Source organism: Sylvia atricapilla, chromosome 5 (assembly GCF_009819655.1).
Source record: "Sylvia atricapilla isolate bSylAtr1 chromosome 5, bSylAtr1.pri, whole genome shotgun sequence".
NCBI classification, from domain to species: Eukaryota; Metazoa; Chordata; class Aves; order Passeriformes; family Sylviidae; genus Sylvia; species Sylvia atricapilla.
This window is the reverse complement of record NC_089144.1, coordinates 58757352-58774806: the sequence shown is the minus strand read 5'-3', so window position 1 is coordinate 58774806 and position 17455 is coordinate 58757352. Positions and strand designations below refer to the sequence as shown.

The window sequence follows — 17455 nt, the reverse complement described above, 5'->3', positions numbered from 1 at the left end:
CATTACTCCCAGCTACCCTCTGGAAGAATGAACTTAAAGAAAAAAATGTGAAAATTTGAAGCCGGTCTGTGAGACAGCAGCAACACACTCGATTGCATGAGCCACGATGGATACTTCAGCTCAACCATCATCCTGAGATGAGCTGAAAATGTTCTGTGATTGAACCTGATGATGATCTTAAAGGTCTTTTCCAACCTTAAGGATTCTATGACTCTGTATGATTCAAGAAACCTTTGGAGGCCATAAAGTTTTGCTTCATTGTAAAGTCAATTTCAGAAATTCACTTATGGAGTGAAAATAATTATTAAAATATGCCTTATAATATACATATTTAAATTCAGAAAGTCACTTCCAAAGCTAAAGCCACAGCTACACTTGCTGTGGGTCTTGAAGAAAAAATATTGTGTTGTCCTGGCTCTTTCCCTTCAGGGGCACATCCTTTCAGGAGAAGAAGGCACACACCAGGACCTGCAAACAAAAGTTCAGATGAGGAGCATGGGGAAAAAGGCTCGGAGGCGTGGGAAGGTACTGTCCACCCACTCCTACCCTTCACTCTTGTTTTTAACAAGAAACAGTTGGTTTCTTCTTTCTGGAAAGGTTGTTGCATAAGATGCATTTTTTTAAAAATGCAAAAAAAAAAAAAACCCAACCACTTTCAAGAAAAGTAATAACCAGAAGGAAAACTGTCTCTTGTTTGTTTCAGCTGAAGAAAATCTGGAGCAATGCTCATGGCTGGAAGCAAGGTTTGTGAGAATTACTCTTCAAGAGATGGATCTATCAGCTTCCAGCTGGACACAACAGGGCTGCCTTGGTCTTGCAAAATGTGGAATTTTGTTTAAAATGCTTTTGCTACTGGTGCTGATGTTAGAGATTACTCACACACAGCCTGTACTGAAGCCAGAAACTCCATTTTCACAGAGTACGGCACATGCGTTATTAAGGCGCACATTGAAATACACTAAACATTTCTGCTGACCAAGAGTATTCTGAAAAAACTCCAGAACCTCTGGAATAGTTACGACCTGACTATGGATTTCAGGCCTGGTTCCCAGTGAAAGCATGGAGTCCAAACATGTTTGAGCTCAGAGAAGTCTCAGCCCCCTTCCAGACTTGGAACAAATGGCCTCGTCTGTAGTTTCACCCAGACGTTCACCATTTGCACATGGAGACATGAGCAGGGTTCCAGCAGCAGAGATCAGTTTCCAGCTGCAGTGACATGTTACAGTTTAACTGACTTCTTTGTGCAGTAGAGAGCTGCATGTACAACTCTTCCCAGCTCCCCTTGGGGACCACATGATGGATTCTGTTGGAAGAGCTGTGCCAGATGTCAGGGCATCGTACGTGTGCTCTGGTGTCACGTGGCCATCTGGCACCCACCCGCTAAAAAAACAAAAAGCAGCACAAAGTGTTTTAATCCACTGGCCCTTTCTGAGTGCTTGCACACACACACAGAGAGGAGCAGAAAGGAGAAGGATCAAGGACACATGGCAGCCATTCTAACATGGCAAGACTGAATGCTCTATTTTACACAAACTTCGGGTGACTGCTGTCATCCCCTTTTCCCAATGTGGGCACCAGTGGCTTGCTGCAGGAGCCAGGGGAGGATTCTTCTCCTGTGACACACTGTCTGGCAGCAGCAAACACTATTTTTGTTTTCCTCTGAGACACACGAGGCTTGCTTACCGCCCCACATGGGATGTCACACACCAGTGCCAGCATCCTAGGGGATGCAACTTCATGCATGGAGGATTAAACCAGTTTCAAACAAAGAAGGTGTCTGCCTTTCCTCTCTAAGGAGGGGCATAGTTGCAAAAAATCTTCCTGCAAACCACCCAGGCACTTCATGTGACACCTCCCTGCTCAGACAGGGACTGGTGACACCGGTGACACCTGCAAATCCTGTAGCTGTAGCACACTATAAATGGAATATTAAGTTTTTCCTGCAAGGGGCTTTAAGGATGACAGAGAATACAGGGTAATAATTTGAGGCAGAATAAAGAGTAATTGAGGCATAGATGGAATAGCAATTTTCTGCAATCTTTCGTACTCACAATCCCTGCACATCTTTTCCACTGGTTGGGAGGTACTAAACTGAACAGCACAACAGAGCCCTTCCTCTCCTTCTGAGCCCATGGATGCAATAAAAACCCACTGCTGTCTCACTGCCATTACATCATCCACATCGTGCAGGTCTGAAGGGCCCCATTCCAGACCTCACCAGCCAGGCACCCCAAAATCACACAACTGCCATGACAGGGGGCAATGACTGGTTTCCACCTCATTAATCTCAGCAGGCATTGCAGCCTCAGCCATGCTGCTGCGCCCCTTTACTCCAGAATAACCTGCACCACTCTAGAATAATCAGCACCACTAAACATGGCCTACAGATGACTGTGAACATCATGGGAAAGTGCAGTTTCCAAGACTGTTTATCTGGCATATTTTTTTGTTTATCAAGGCCATAGTTGCATGAAACCTGTTATGGCCACAGAGAGCAGCGAGTAGTTACAGCGATGTTCACAGCTGTATGTTACACAGGCAGGGAATGCTGATGTTAGCAGGAACTCTGCCTGTTTTAAAGATCTGACTTTAATGTCACTCCTGTCTCCTCCTGATCTCAGCATTGGCTGCCACACTTTGACAGCAGGGGTGAGATCCAAATCCCACTGGAGGCAGTGGGAGGGCTCCCATGTGCTTCATTAAGTTTCAAGCATTTCCAAGTGAGTAGTTCAAAGCAAAGATTTTAAAAAAGCAAAAAGGCTCTCCCTTCAGATCTTTCTGCAAGGGCTACAGTAGCAAGTCCAAGGTGCCCATCTGTCCCCGCATTGCTGTGCTCAGCCCTCATGACAGCAGATGGCAAAAGGGTTGCCCAGTGCCAGCCGCAGCCAATGCAGCCCTGCACCCAGCAGTCCTCTGGGCTGCGACTGAGCACTGAGATCAATGCATTTGGCCAGATAAAAATGCTTTCTGCGAGATCAGCCGTGACTCCAGGGAGACTGAGTTCTTCCCAGGGGCTGCAGTGCCCATCCTGGGAAGTGAGCAGGCAGTGGTGGCTGTCTGTCCCAACAGCAGGGACACACAGAACACAGAGCCACCACAGTCCTGCAGCAGCCCCAGCCTTCACCAGAGCTGGCACCCCAATTTCAGCAGCAGGCATCACCTTGGCCAACACCCAGCGTGTGACACAGCAGGACCTGGCTGCAGGATGGATTTGTCAGAATATGCAGAAGTGCTCACCCACCACTGTCACTGTGACAGCTGTGGTGAGGCTGGCTTAAAAACCCAAGTGTGGCCTCTGACTTCCACGGCTAGAGCTTCCCCAAAACCAGCACACACCTGAGCCTCCACAACACAAACCCTGCCACACACCATGAGCACAAGGACTTCCTTGTCCTTACTCAGAAGTCACCAGCTACAGGGCATCTGGAGGCAAACCCAGCAGCTTCTTCAAAAACGATACTGTTTAAACTCACCTTTTGGTAAGTAAAACATTTTATTTCCCAGAGCAGTCTTTGGGTAACCTACACTCAGATAATCTTTGATTTTTTGGGAATACCAAAAGTTCTTTTTTTGGGGAAAGAACTGTCTTGTCTGTTGTATTTCTGTGTATTTTTGAAGTAAGGTGACAAAGACTGGCTGATTCACAAACACAGAAAATAAAGGTTTGGTTTGATATCCAGACTGAAGTGATGCCAAGCTTACACCACTCCCTTACGTTATAAATCAGGTAAGGAAGCTCAGTAGTAATAGCGATCCCCACTGAAAAAATGCTGCCAAAATGGTTTTTAACTGAAAAGTATTCAAAACAACTCTTTTGTTGTTTTGAATTGTGTATTGATTCTTGAACAAAAGTCTTTCCCCAGTCCTCTAAGATGAAACTGCAGTTACCGAGTATTGTTTGCCCCCTAGACTGAGGCACAGTGGTACAACAAAGACAGCAAAGGCCAACCCACTGCACAAGGCATTTGAGCAACAGCTTTTCCAAGACTCCACAGCAGTATCTCCAAAACAAAATCTCTTTCCTGATACTCACTCTAAGCTTAATAAATAGCGGTGTGAAATAGAGCCAGTCTAGCCAACACCCAAAATGAGCCTGGTAGAGGTAGAACAAGGTGAGACTGTACCATCTGACTTTGGAGCCATTCGATGAGAGCCTCTGCCGTGGAGTCTGGGACCTGGCAGCGCAGTCCCTCTCTCTCGTCTGCTTCCATCATCTCCAGCAAGCCCCGCAAGTCCTCTACGAGGTGCAGCGCCCGCAGGCTCCCCATGAATGGAGAGGTGGGGGACTGGCAGTCAAAGATGCCATTGGAGTATTCCAGCGCCTTGGAACCTGCAGGGAGCAAAATCGCACGGGGTCAGGCACAGGAGGAGGGCTGGGCACACCCTGAGGCTGGGGGTTATTCCTGGCAGGGTTTATCCCAACCAAACCCAGCACTGGTGCTTGGGAAGGGAAACTCCAGCAGGAACGAGGTGGGCTGGTCCTCAGGGAATGGGAATGCCACAACCTGCTTGTGGGGTTGAGGCATGGACTGGGCATCTGCTCCCTGGTATGAATTCCCAAGGCAGAAGGTGCTGCCAAGGATGGAACATCCTCTGCCAATGCCCTGAGTAACCCTGCAGGCACTGAATGATCCAAGTCACATTCCAGTGACGGTGTCCAGTGGAAACCATGTCCTGCGTTTTCCATGCATGAATATGTTACAGTGCTCCAAGGCACTGGAAATTTTTAAAATAATAAAGATGAAGATAAATTATAAGACCAAATTGCTTCTGCATGAGAATAAATTTTAAAGCCAGCAATTTGACACAGTAGCACTGACATTAGCATGCTAATAAAGAGAAAAATCTCTCATTTGCATAAATTCACAGGATGCATATTTGACCTACATTAGAAGTTGCTATATATTAAGTAAGAAAGGAAACTATGAATTTAGGATTAAGGTTGATTTAAGCCAACCTAGCTAATTCCAGCTGTAATTCCAGTACACTGACTTGTGACCTTAATTCTGTAATACCTCAGCACAATGAGACGTGTTCATGACAGACCTTCATTTGTGCTGTCAACTTTTAGAAACTACAAGGATATGCCATATACCTACTTCAATGAACTTTCATTCACCCCATCTGGCAAGTCACAAAAATCCAAGTATTCTGCTAAATTCCACTGAAAACAATAAAGAGAAACATAACCTCAAGAGCACAGGAGCTGATATCCCTTTGTTATATTCCTTTATAGATCTATTCACAGACATGGGTAAATGAATTTCTGTGGTGACTTAAATCTTTCAGCATCACATTTTGTTTTTATATTAAACCTCATCCTGCCATAACCAACTTGGGCTCTTGGAAACACAAACACATGATCAGATCCAAATACCAGTGTCTACTTATGGAAATTACTGAAGTCACAGCTTACATGTATTTTTGGAGATCATCATGATCAAACTGAATCCTCTTTATATGTGTTCCTGTTATGCGTCCTTAATATCTTTAGACAGAGAAGAGTCATTGTTCAAACAAAGCACAGACTGTATGATTGTTTTTTCCCTAAGGAAAACTGTTTAAGTGGAGCTACTAAAAATTTTATAACTGTGTTGCTATACTTGCGAGGGTATTTTTGACTATTGACTTCTTAATATTTCCCTCCTATGTGTTAGGTATTCATATTATTTTCTAACTCACTAGACTCAGCTTAAAAGCAGAGGTTGTATTATTTGTGATGCCTCTCACTGGGCAACTTACAACTTACAAGTACTTATAAAAAATCCAAACATTCAAGGCAGTTCCAAACCAAACATGTGGATCCAAAGTATTCCAATTTGGGAGAAAAAAAAAAAAAAAAAAAAAGAAAATTCAATTAATGTTTTAACTCTTCCAAGCTGAGGGAAGTTCAGAGTAGCCACTTTTGTCCTTGACTCTCCTGGTGCTCCATGCAGGAGCTGAACTGCATCACTCAGCCACTTCTAGCAGCCCTTTGAGGGAGGATAGGGGAAAACTCAATCCATGGAGCCTGTGAGAGTCTGTGCAATCCCTCCACTGGGTTATTTGTGAACTCAAAGCTCTAAGCTATGGAAGGCACCAAAAGCAATTCCCAGCGTACTCCCCTCTCCACCTGTAACTTTGTCTTCCCAATGGGGGAAAGGAAGACCCAAGAAGCAAAATAAACACCTGCCCAATGTGTTTACCTGCTATAATGCCATCCATCTGCTCCAGGGCTGCAGCGAGCATGTCACTTGCATCACTCATCATCTTTTCTCTTCCCAGGAACAATCACCAGCTACACCCAAACGAGGAGTAAAACACCAATGCTGTGAGTTGGTCCAGAGCCTCAAGTCTGCAAATTAATCTGCAAAAGAGAATTTAATTTCACTGCATGTTCTCTGAATTCAGGCATCACTACTGTCAGATCAGAAAGAAGATTTGTTGACCACAATAAAACCTAGAGGTATTCACCATGAGGTATGGACTGAGATCAAGGAATCAACTGACAAAATGACCCAGTTTCTAGTGGCCCATGGCCTGCTCTGCCCACAGGTCCATGCCACTGACAGGTCCATGCCACTGACAGGGCATCCCACAAAATACCTCCAAAATCCCACATGGCACTTCCAGGAAGCTCACAGAGAAGTCACAGGCCTTCTATCACTAGAAGAGAGCTGCAACTCAGCAGTAAACCATATGACTGTCTGCAGTAATTTTTTCCCCAAGAAACAGAAAAAGAGAAGTCTGACCACTTGTCTGAGATTTTTGGATGTCTTACAATCCGGAAGTTCCTGGCATGGAACTGTCTGCCTAGAGGCAGGATCTCTCAGATGCCCACAGCTCACTGGATGCAGTGTGCATGCATGGACTATCCCTGCTCTGAGTTTAGCAGATTCACATCGTTACAATGCAATGTGATCTCACTCCTGAACTTCTACAAGCCAGAAGTGGTCCCCAAAGGAGTATTTCCAGCAGGCTGGAAAAGCAAGCCTGCCCAACGTGCTGCCTGTAGGTGAGCTAGTAAACCAGAAATCCTGATGTGCTACAAGTTAAGCAGGTGTTTAGGAACTTGGCTGAAGTGGAGCTGCAGGGGTCAGAAGTATCTCCAATCCTTCCAGCCCACCACAACGGACACACAAACCACCAACACCGCCCAGACTGCCTTGGCTTTGATCTAGTACACATGAGACTGCTTCTGTTATAAATACAGCTAGGGAACAAAGCTAAACAAACATCAGGAAGGAAAACTCACTTTAACCTTTGCATGCCCTGCCATTTGGTTTTTGTATTAGGCCACACCACTGCTGACATTTGCCCCAACACGGGCAATTAAGAAAGTAGTTCACCGTATCTCTGGCATAAGTCCTGGAAAAGAATCTACTAAAAAACAAACCTAAACAAAAATTCCTGTTAATTTTTCCCTCCTACAAGTCACCTTATTGGTTTGACCCAGCTGGGAAGTAGCTCTTATTGGAGGCTGCCAGCCAGCTTGCTGAAATGTTATCCTTAAAATGCCAACAAACATTTCATCTTCCACAACAACATTTTTATTACATGAAGTAGGTCCAAACCCTAAGGTAACCTTTGAACAACAGCAAAAAGACTGCTGTGCTTTTGGGAAATGCCTGGTTTTATAACATGGTTGTCAGAGTCAGAAAAACCAAGGGAACCTTAAATAGTCAAAATACCTGTAAGTGAAGATGTTGCAAATCTTAAAGAATGCAGTAGCATCGTAACTAAAGACTTCCAGCCTTCAAGGAGGAAGCCCCGAGTTTTAAACACAACATAAACATTCAGCTTCAATCAGTATAAGACCTGCCAGAATATGCAGATCCTACAAGACAACTGGTTTGGTGCCTCCACATCCGATAAAAATGAGCAGAAAATGCAGCTTTTGCACACACATTCACTTGAAAAACATTGATGTCTCTTTTTTTAACTGCCTAAGATTTTCTGGCTCTGCTATCAGGTCCTGCTCAAATATGGGTGTCTATGAAGGCAGAGTGTGAACAATCTGCTGTGGATTTCCCTCAAAGGGCAAAGAACAGACAAGAAAGCCCCGAGCTTCTACAGCCCCAGGCAAAACACTGATTCTTCACAGCTCTAAGTGAAAAAAGACCAAGAGTGAAAGCAACCACAAACCCACAGAAACCATTCAATGTTTGGGAATCAGAAGTGCACATGAGCTTTTCAAAGTGCAGAAACACCTCACGGGGCAAGTAAAGCAGACAGAGTCAGGCTCTTCTCAGTCGTGCCCAGTGTCGTGGCAAGAGACAATGGGCACACGTAAAAAAACAGGGAAGTTCACCTTAAAATTAAAAAGGGGGGAGAAAAAAAAGCCTAAAAAAAAGAAATTATTTTTAGAAGTTTTTTTACTTCGGCGATGGCAAGTAATAGAAGGGGTTGCCTTTTTGGGGTCTGCAACCTTGAAGCTACTCACAGCACAGCTGGACCCTGCATGGCACAGCCTGTCCTGGGTATCCCTGCTTCGGGCAGGGGCTGGGCTGGAGACCTCCACTGGTGCCTTCCTACCTCAGCATCAGCAAGATCAGTGCAGCTCATGATCAAGCATTAAACGCAGTCCTGGAGGCTGGTAGGAAAAGCCTATGTAGGCTAAAAACACACAAAGGAACAGAGTGCTCCCTAACCACACTTGTTCACAGTGCACCCCTTAATTCTCACTTTCTGGCTAGAAATGCGTGATCTGGGGACAAAGAACTTGCACAATATAGCCATGGCTTGTAGGCACAGAAAAATCCCCATCCTTGCCCTTCATCCAGGTACAATCAACCCTCATGTTTGCAAAAAGCATTCCTTGTTTTCCTAAACAAGGGGTTTGTCTATAGTTGTCAGAAATCCCTAAGACAGCTCTACTGATGGGAGCAGACAGTGGTACCAACAGCATCCAAGAGACTTCCAGGTTACCTGGCTCTGCCTCCAAGGAAAGGCACGTTGCTCTGCATTGAGCTTCCTCCACTGCTACTCCCAAATGAGCTGCACTGCTGAGAGCAGCAGGGAGAAATTTTAAGATAAAACTTACTGAAGCAAGATCCTGCAAACACACAGACGTCCAAAAACTCTTCCAGCACTCATGGAGCATCTGTTAGCAGCCTGACCAAGCCCAGAGCTTAGAAACTTGGAGAGGTGAAATCGAAGAGAACAAAAAGCCCCCAGGCGGAACAGCTGGGGATGATGCAACAAAATCCCATTTCCCTGGTTATTTGGTACTAAAAGTGGTCATTGAAAACTAGCCTGGAACAGCACATCCTGCTCTGGCCACCTTCCCAGCACAGTGCAGCATATCCAGCAGTCAGGAAGTAAAATTGCTGCAATAGAAAAATAATATTGGATGTATCCTTCCCCAGCAAAGGCATAGAATTGTTTTTGGTCTTTGCACAACTATCACTGGCGTGTGGGCAGGGGGTGAGCAGAGAGTAAAGAGGACCTCATACAGCAGGGGAGCAAAGGACCAAACTGCATGGAACCAGAAAAGACAACAAACCCCAGGGGGAAGAGGGAGGAAAGGGTAGGTGTAGCAGGAGCCAAAGAAACACGAATCAGCAATCAACAGCCCTCTGTGGACTATAGGAAAGGGGACAACAATAAAACACCAGCAGATTAATCCCTGTGCCTCCTGAAGGGCACCCTTTGACTTCACAAACTTTGAGAGAAGCCTCAACTGGCCACTGATGCAGCAGAGCTTTTCCAATATGTATGTTCCACTCTTTCCTCTTTATGGCTTTGGTCTAATAAAAAAAAAAACCTAAGAGAAAACTCAAGGCTTTGGGGTCTTTTCTTGGCAGTGATTATGGAAAACCACACAGGTAACACAAACAAAAATCCATCCTGGAGGAGTGCAATGGAGCTCCTTAGGAAAATAATGCATAGCTAATGATGACAAGCAGTTTAAATTCCCTTTATCCACAAAAGCAGGAAGGAGAAAAATCATCATTTTAACACAGATGGATCTATGGCATGGCAGATGAATGAGATATCAAGGTGCAGACAGGAGACAGGCAGACTCATGAAATCCTCCCCTGGCATAACGTCACTGACAACACACCTGAGAGGAAAGTACTGACAGTGCCCTGCCTGACAGACCATTTAAAATAAGTTTTTTCTTGCTTTCCAAGAAAATGACAACACTTACCTTCCTGTGTGCACAACCAGTGCCAGGTGGGGTGTGGGGGGCTGTTTGTACAGAGGCAGATCCCCCTTTTAGAGCTCCCAGCTGAATACCTTGCTCATGCCGACAAGAACAAGCATCGCTTCGTCAAGTCTGTATTTACAACCCACCATTAAAAAAACCAAAAATGAAACAAAAAAATGCAACTCTCTTCACTATAATTTATGATTAATCTTATCACTAGCTAGCATTTCTACCACATCCCTGGCTGTAACAGAGAAGACATAATGTGGTCTTACTTGTTAAATGTCCCTTCCTCTGGTTCAAATGCACCAGCCGGTTGCTAGGGCTGTGCTGTTCACTTTTCAGTAGGTGGAGATTTTTTATTTTTATTTTTGAATGACATACAAACCCTCTGGCTACAGCACTGGTGAAGACGTATTCCAAACGGCTTACAGAGAAAACAAAATGCTGCCCTGCAAATAAACACAAGGAAAGCTGGAAAAAAAAAAAAAAAAGCCAACAAGCGGCTCTGTGAATAGAAGTGCAGTCTGTTGGATGCAAACAGGAAAGCTGCCTGGATATGGATTTCAAAATCTTATATTTAATTAAGATGGTAGACTTCAAAAAAGAAGGGGGGGGGGGGGGAAAAGTGCTTAAGCATTTTACATACGTAGGAAATGACAGTTTTCCCACCCAGAGGCTGCCTCTTTGCTAGATCAAACAGCACACACAGAAGCATCAAGGGGCATCACCTTTAAGCTCTTTTGTTTTGTTGTTGTTATTTTGGGGGTGGTCTCATTCTGGATATCCACCTGCAAAACACACCACACTTTAAAGCCCAGAGGTTTGCAGAGTTAAAGGCAATCAGCTGCCTGCTGGCAGGTCTGAAGGCCCAGAGGACACACCGTGCTCTGGATGTCACCACTCTGAGGAAGGGAGGGCTGGCCTTTTGTCCCACTCGCCTTCCTCTTTGTGCACATGGGCTGCAAATGCTCAGTGTTGGGAAATAAAGCATCAGCTACAGATTATTTTTATGATATGATGCAATAAGATGGATGACTTAAGTTTCCCAGCTCTCCCATTCATACATAACACTCCTTAAGCCAGGAAATTTTGATACACAGAAATAAAAAACCTTGATTGGGGTTTGTTTCTGAGAGCAGTTGAGAGTAAAAGAGGAGCCCCAAGAGCTGGCTGTCACCCCAGAGCAGCCTATCATGAAAGCAAAATGAAAAAGCGAAGAAGTTGCAGTCATCTTTTCTGGGGAAATGAAAGAACCTCTTCCACTGCAAAAGTAAGACCCTATATGCTGTCAAAATCCATGTCCTGCATTCTCAGTCCAACATGTATCAGGTCTAAAGCAACTTCTGAATTCATCTTTCTTGCCTCATTGCACTAAGAGAAATCATCCTTAGCAATTAACTTTTCCAAAATAAAGCTCTATTTCATGAAGAAAAATGCCATTTCAGACACATCTATTTCTGCTTTTTCTGGCAGGCCAGAAGAGAAACACAAACACACAGAGACTTATTTACAAAATACATTTCAATCACAATTGCAAACAGTTTCAAATGAATTCAATCCAAATCCCTGGCACAGTTACTCGTGGGATGTTTTGAAGATGCTCAACAACAGTGCCACCAGTCAGTAGCAGTTTAACACTTACTAATGAATATATTCGGGTAATTTACACTTAGAGTCATTAACATTTCTTCTAATCTAAATGACGACTCCATTTCATTCCTTCCAGGCCTGGAAGAAGAAACTAAAAAAGAAAATGGATCCTAGTTGAATACATTGCTCTGGTGTTTTGAAATAAAACAACAAATTAAATTTAAAAACTCAAATTAAGAAATGCTGGAAATGCTGGAAATACCTCAATGGGAATAATATAGAGAAATATCTTAGTTTGAGGCAGGGATGGGCACCTAGTAAGGTCCCAGATATGCTTTTGGCCAAGTAATTCAGACATTGTCCCCATTATCCAAGGTCACCATGTGGAGCCAGGTGTATCCATAGCATTATTTTGGATAAGAACAACCCAGATGTTGGCAAAGGCTTACTTTAAACTGATAATGGCTATTTATTTTTATAAATAAAATTCTGTTTGAATTTGCTGAGCTGTACTCAATGTCATCAAAGCAATACTGCTCTCCTATTACGCAGGACTACAAAAAAAGCAACAAACGTCCCTTTGTTCCCTAAGTCTAGATCCTTTCTTTGTTCCTTGAATTTCATTATTTCTTTATTATACAACAAACGCTATTTATTTCCTTTAACTGATAAAAATGAATGGGAGCAGACTGAGGATAAAAGCCCACCCCATAGCACGTAAGAAACGTCTCAAGACAAAAACTTTGAAGCCATACAAATTACTTTAAAGTACTTTAAGAGCACAAAACACAGAAGTCCTTCCAAAATGTAAATGTTTATACCTGGGAAAAACTTACCTCAAATCACACAACTTTTACTACAAACCAGTTGAGTCGCATTCTGCACTTTGCCTTAAAATTTGTTAAACACTCTGGTCGTAAATCAAAAGCTCAGCCTCGACAAGATAAGCATCCTTGAGATCCTTTGACAGAGATGCATACACAGCAAACAGCTTATGTAAACACCCAAAGTCTCTGAGTCAAGGTTTATGGCTTAGATTCATATTCAATTACAAAACAAACCCTTTATTTGGGTCTTCAGCATTGAAATCATTCTGGTTGCTTATCTCTGCCACCCTACTCCAGCAGCTCTTTTGTTGTTGAAAGGAAATTTAAAAACCCGGGTTTCGCACTGACAGGTGATATTTTTCTGTGGGCTCTGAGTGCTGGGTGATAGGGAGGCAGCTCCTCACCTGCACAGCAGCCATGTGATGCTAATACCTCTCTGCACACCCTTTTCAGACTCACTTTCACTCGTCTCACAAGCAATCCAAAGTGAAATGAACTCTTGTAACAAACAAAACAAAACAAAACACGCTCCCCACAGACCACTTCAGGCTGTTCCTGTTTTACTGGTTAATTATTTAATAGCCTTCAACTTCTCACCTCAGAGAGCCTGAGAACCAATACATTGTTTTCTCACTTGTTTTGCTTTGGGTCTACTGATTAGAAAAACAAATGAGATATTCATCCCTGACTCCAAGACTGCTAATGCAAGCAAGGAAATGCCTCAAATTCCCCAGCAACATGTTACTGACACACTGTGGCCACACAGGCTACAAAACAAAAGGGGCACTGTTGGGTGACAGGCCAAAAAGTAGTTCTTAAAAATACCTTAAAACCCACCTAGTCTTGAGTACTGACCCACATTTAGATCCCATTTCATAGTTTGTGCCACTTTCTTTCAATGAGCAGCATCCAAAGGTCAGATTTGCAAACCTCCAGATTTGAAAGGATTTGGCTCTAGCTTTTGGACCTTAAGGTCTAAGGGTTTCCAGATGCACACTTTCAGAGTTGATATTGCACAAAGCAGAAGTAGAGGGCATGACCTGTAAAAAGTCCATAAATAAATAAAATATTTAGTCTGAATGATGTTTTAATATGTGTCTGTAGAAAACAACAAAAAAATTCCAATGCCTTGTAATTTTGCAGCATAACTGATACACATGGAAAATCTGTGTATATGTTGCATCTTTCCCCTTTTATCTGCCTCTGATTTTGCTGTGTTAAGATCTACCTTTCAGGAGTAATACGTGAAACAAGAGTGTGATATCTGATGCATACATTCGTGTGTGAGGATAGTTTCATTTTTCAAAGACTCGTAATCTCTGAGAAGCTGAGACAGAGTAGCACCATTGCACCACTGCCACAACATGATTGGCCATCTCAACTCTCCTGGCATTTTAAAGATGAAGCAGGGTAAAATTCAACTTGCTTAAGGAATCTTTGTTTGCAATGTAACAGAATGGGACTGAATTTTGATGAGTTAAAAAAGGGGAAAAGTGAAAAACAATAAACTGTAGGCTAATTTTCCCTCTGATTTTCTCTTTTTCTACTCAAAAACTTGTGGACCTCTTCACCATCTCCCAAACTGAAGCCCTTTGCCAATAACTCACACTGGAACTTTGCCAACGGCCTTTGTTTATGTAGCACAATTGGGAATCTGAGAGAGTCTACATCAAGACAAGCTGCCTTAGGCAGGACATGGACTTTAATCACAATTAAAAATGGATATTCTACCTCTGACATTCCTGCAATACTCCATGTGCATTCAAAACACAGACTTCAAATTTTGCATTAGTTCTCAGCTTTGAAAAGGGACAAGTGGCTCATGGGCACAACACTCTGAAAAGTGTTTGTTCTCCTCAAACAGTGAGCTCTGATGTTTGATAACTGCAGAGTGTGCTATCCCACAGCCAGCCAGAGCTGCCACAGACCCTGCAGGGCAAGGCACTGCCCCATGCACAACAATGGGGTGCCTCTTTGCCCAGGCAGTGTGGCTCTGCTGGGATGCACTCCCTCATCCCCTCAGGACCATCCTCTCCTTACTCTAGGACACAGCCTGTACTGACTGCACAGCTCCAGAGCCCCTTGTTGGGGTGTTGAAGAGGCACACACACACAGGGCATTTTCCCAGAGCTGCCCTTCCCACACTTTCTCTCAGCCATTTCTCCTCCTCACATGCCTTCTCCAATCCCTAGGGAAAGCACAGCCCCAGGGATTTCAGTAACGCTGGAGTAAGCAAAGTTTTTTAATTCTTTTTTATTTTCAGCCAGGGAGCAGAGTGCTGTTGATTTTGTCTTGCTTTTTCAACACCAAAGTCCCAGTGCCAAGAGATGAAGGAGAAAAGCTGTGTGCTCTCAGCTCCAAAAGAGGGCCTTTCTCTTCTGAATGCTGCACTGGTGAGTAGCAAGCAAACAAATCCCAAAACCCCCACTACTACTAACTACACAGTGCAGCTTTAAGGAACCATATGCTGTCCACACCACTGCTTGGCTGGCGAGCCGTGTGTCCCACCTACCCTTGTGCCAGCTTTGCTCCCCAGCATGGAAGCAATTTAGCAGCTAGGACACAGGAATCAGCTCTTCTGCTGCTCATTCCTTTCTCCTGAAAACCTACAGATGGCTCTTGAGGGTACAGATGTTGTCCTCTCCATCCCATCTCAACCTCTCCTCCTCTTGCATTACTGACACCTCTGCACCATCCCTTGGTTTCAGTCCTGGTCTCTGCAGCTTCCAAGCAGCAAAAGCTTAAAATTTGGTGAAGCAGGGGCCGAGCTGTGCCTGGGGCTCAGGGGAGCTCACAAGACAAAGACATCAGTGCCAGGGGAATGGAAACAACACTGGGGTGGGCTGGGGGGTTACACAGGTAAGGATAATACATTCATGGTTGATACTGAAGAGTAGGAGGGCTTCACCAGCAAGGCAGTGGGAGGCAGCAGATCAGCAGCAAGCCAGAGCTGTGGCCTCTGTAGGAACAGAGCTTTAAACACAACTGGAGATGAAGACAAATCTTAGCACTCAGAAAATTAAGATGCTTGCATTGAGAGATGCCTGATACCCAACTGGGGCAGAACTGCAGCTGCTGCAATCCTACATGGATTTCTCTGGGATAACAAGGTACTGAGACGGGAGTTATAACCTACAGGTATTCTAAGCATGAAACTTTTTTTTTTTTTAATTATTATATAGATCAATGAAAAATGCCCGTTTCTTGAGACACAGCAACAAACTGTGGTTTATTAGTGACCTTACCAATAGTAGGCTGCCTTTAGCAGACAGGGCTATAACACATGAAAATGGAGAAGATAACTTTTAAGAGCAGTTTACAATGCAATTGTAGCAGTTCAGTGTGAATGCACCTATAAATCACCTGGTTTGTACATCCAGAACGGTCTAATTGAAGCAAGGGGCTACAAAACTTTCCTTGTAGGCACAGGGTCAGCAGTGGATGGGTTAGCACACACACCAGTGGGGCCACAATCCAAGTCAAGCCTGAAACAAACTTAGGTGTGGCTAAATCCCACGACAACAACAATAATGTAGAAATACCATCACATGCAAGAGCTGAACTGCTCCTCTCCATTATCAAGTATCTGCCACATGTTTAAGCCAGTCAGGTTTACAGACTCTTCTGGAAAGCCAGTTTTACCCCACAAACTCTCTCAAAACTCGAGGTCTTCCAGAGTAGCCATTCCACTGGGATATTAGTTTTCATTAAGAAAGAACAGCATTATTGAGGCACATGGTTGCTGAAGGAAGTTTTGTGATCTATGAATATCCTGAAAGTTTGAACACAGAAAGGCCCTTATTTGACATGAAATACAGTAAGGCATAGAAGGGAAGGAAGGCATGGGGAAGCAAGATCACCTGACTTTTTTGAAGTCTGTAATAGAGGAAAAAAATCCTAGACTGCTTAACTGTTTCCATTTCCCCAACCTACAGATTTAATTAAAATAAACCTTCAATATAAAAATTTTAATAATATTTTAAGATGTTTTTATTAAAACACAAAATAAATTCAAAGACGACTTTATGACATAGAAAGACCAAAAGTAACCTCACTGATGTTTCTAAGTTGTATTGGGAAAAAGTGGCTCTTGTGTAACTTCATAGTTTTCTTACTTTCCACAGTTCCACTGTAAGAGATGATAGCCAGGATGGAACAATACATCTAGGATTGAAAGCTCCCAAGCCCATTATTTATACACATCTAATTAGCTCCTCCTGCACACATACCCCCCTTGAGCACTGGGAACTGCTAATAAAATTCCTGCAATTAAAAATTTCAATGCCAGAATCCTTGTCTGCCAAAAGGAAAAACAACAACCACTCTCCTCCAGCACAGCTGGGCACGTTTATACATGAGTGGATGCCCAACCCAAAACCAAAGCTCAGCTCTAAGATCTGAACTCTCCCAAAGTTCAAAGTATTTATCAGAAACCTGTAATCCAACACCACGAACCACCTTGGACTCCAGCAGAGTGACCAGTGCAAATCAGAAGTTTGGGGAGTTTACACACTGTGGTTTCATTCAGCCATACCAGAGATCTCTGTTGATCATAGGATAACAGTGCTAAACAAGTCTCACTCTATCAGCTTTTGCTTTGGTTTCCCCCTCAGACACAACGTTAATTTTTGTTGTGTCAGGGACACTGGCAGTGCAGACAGACAGGTGAAGGACCACTTGCCTGCCATCATGTGAAAGCAAAACTAGCACAGAATAGTTCAAGGCCAACACTCATAAAAGCTTGGATGCATTAATGACCCTCAGTATTTCCATACAAATCTTCCTCTGAATACATAATCTCAAGATAAAGCTTCAAAAACCTTGAGGGATCAGATACACTTATAATGTTATATTTCTTTGAAGTACTTTTCCCTTTGTATTTTGACCACACTTCAATAATTTT

General features: G+C 43.6%; 1 protein-coding gene across 4 annotated transcripts in view; it reads right to left on the bottom strand.

Moving 5' to 3' along the window:
- PPFIBP1 (PPFIA binding protein 1) overlaps positions 1–17455 on the bottom strand; it is a 101739-nt gene that overhangs the window by 40915 nt on the left and 43369 nt on the right. For all 4 annotated transcript variants that reach the window (XM_066319647.1, XM_066319648.1, XM_066319649.1 and 1 more), the window contains exons 3-4: positions 6186–6346; positions 4125–4330 (exon numbers count right to left, since the gene is read on the bottom strand). In XM_066319647.1, the coding sequence (XP_066175744.1) occupies positions 4125–4330; positions 6186–6249 (270 nt within the window). In that variant the 5' untranslated portion in view covers positions 6250–6346. The remainder of the gene's footprint in view (positions 1–4124; positions 4331–6185; positions 6347–17455) is intronic.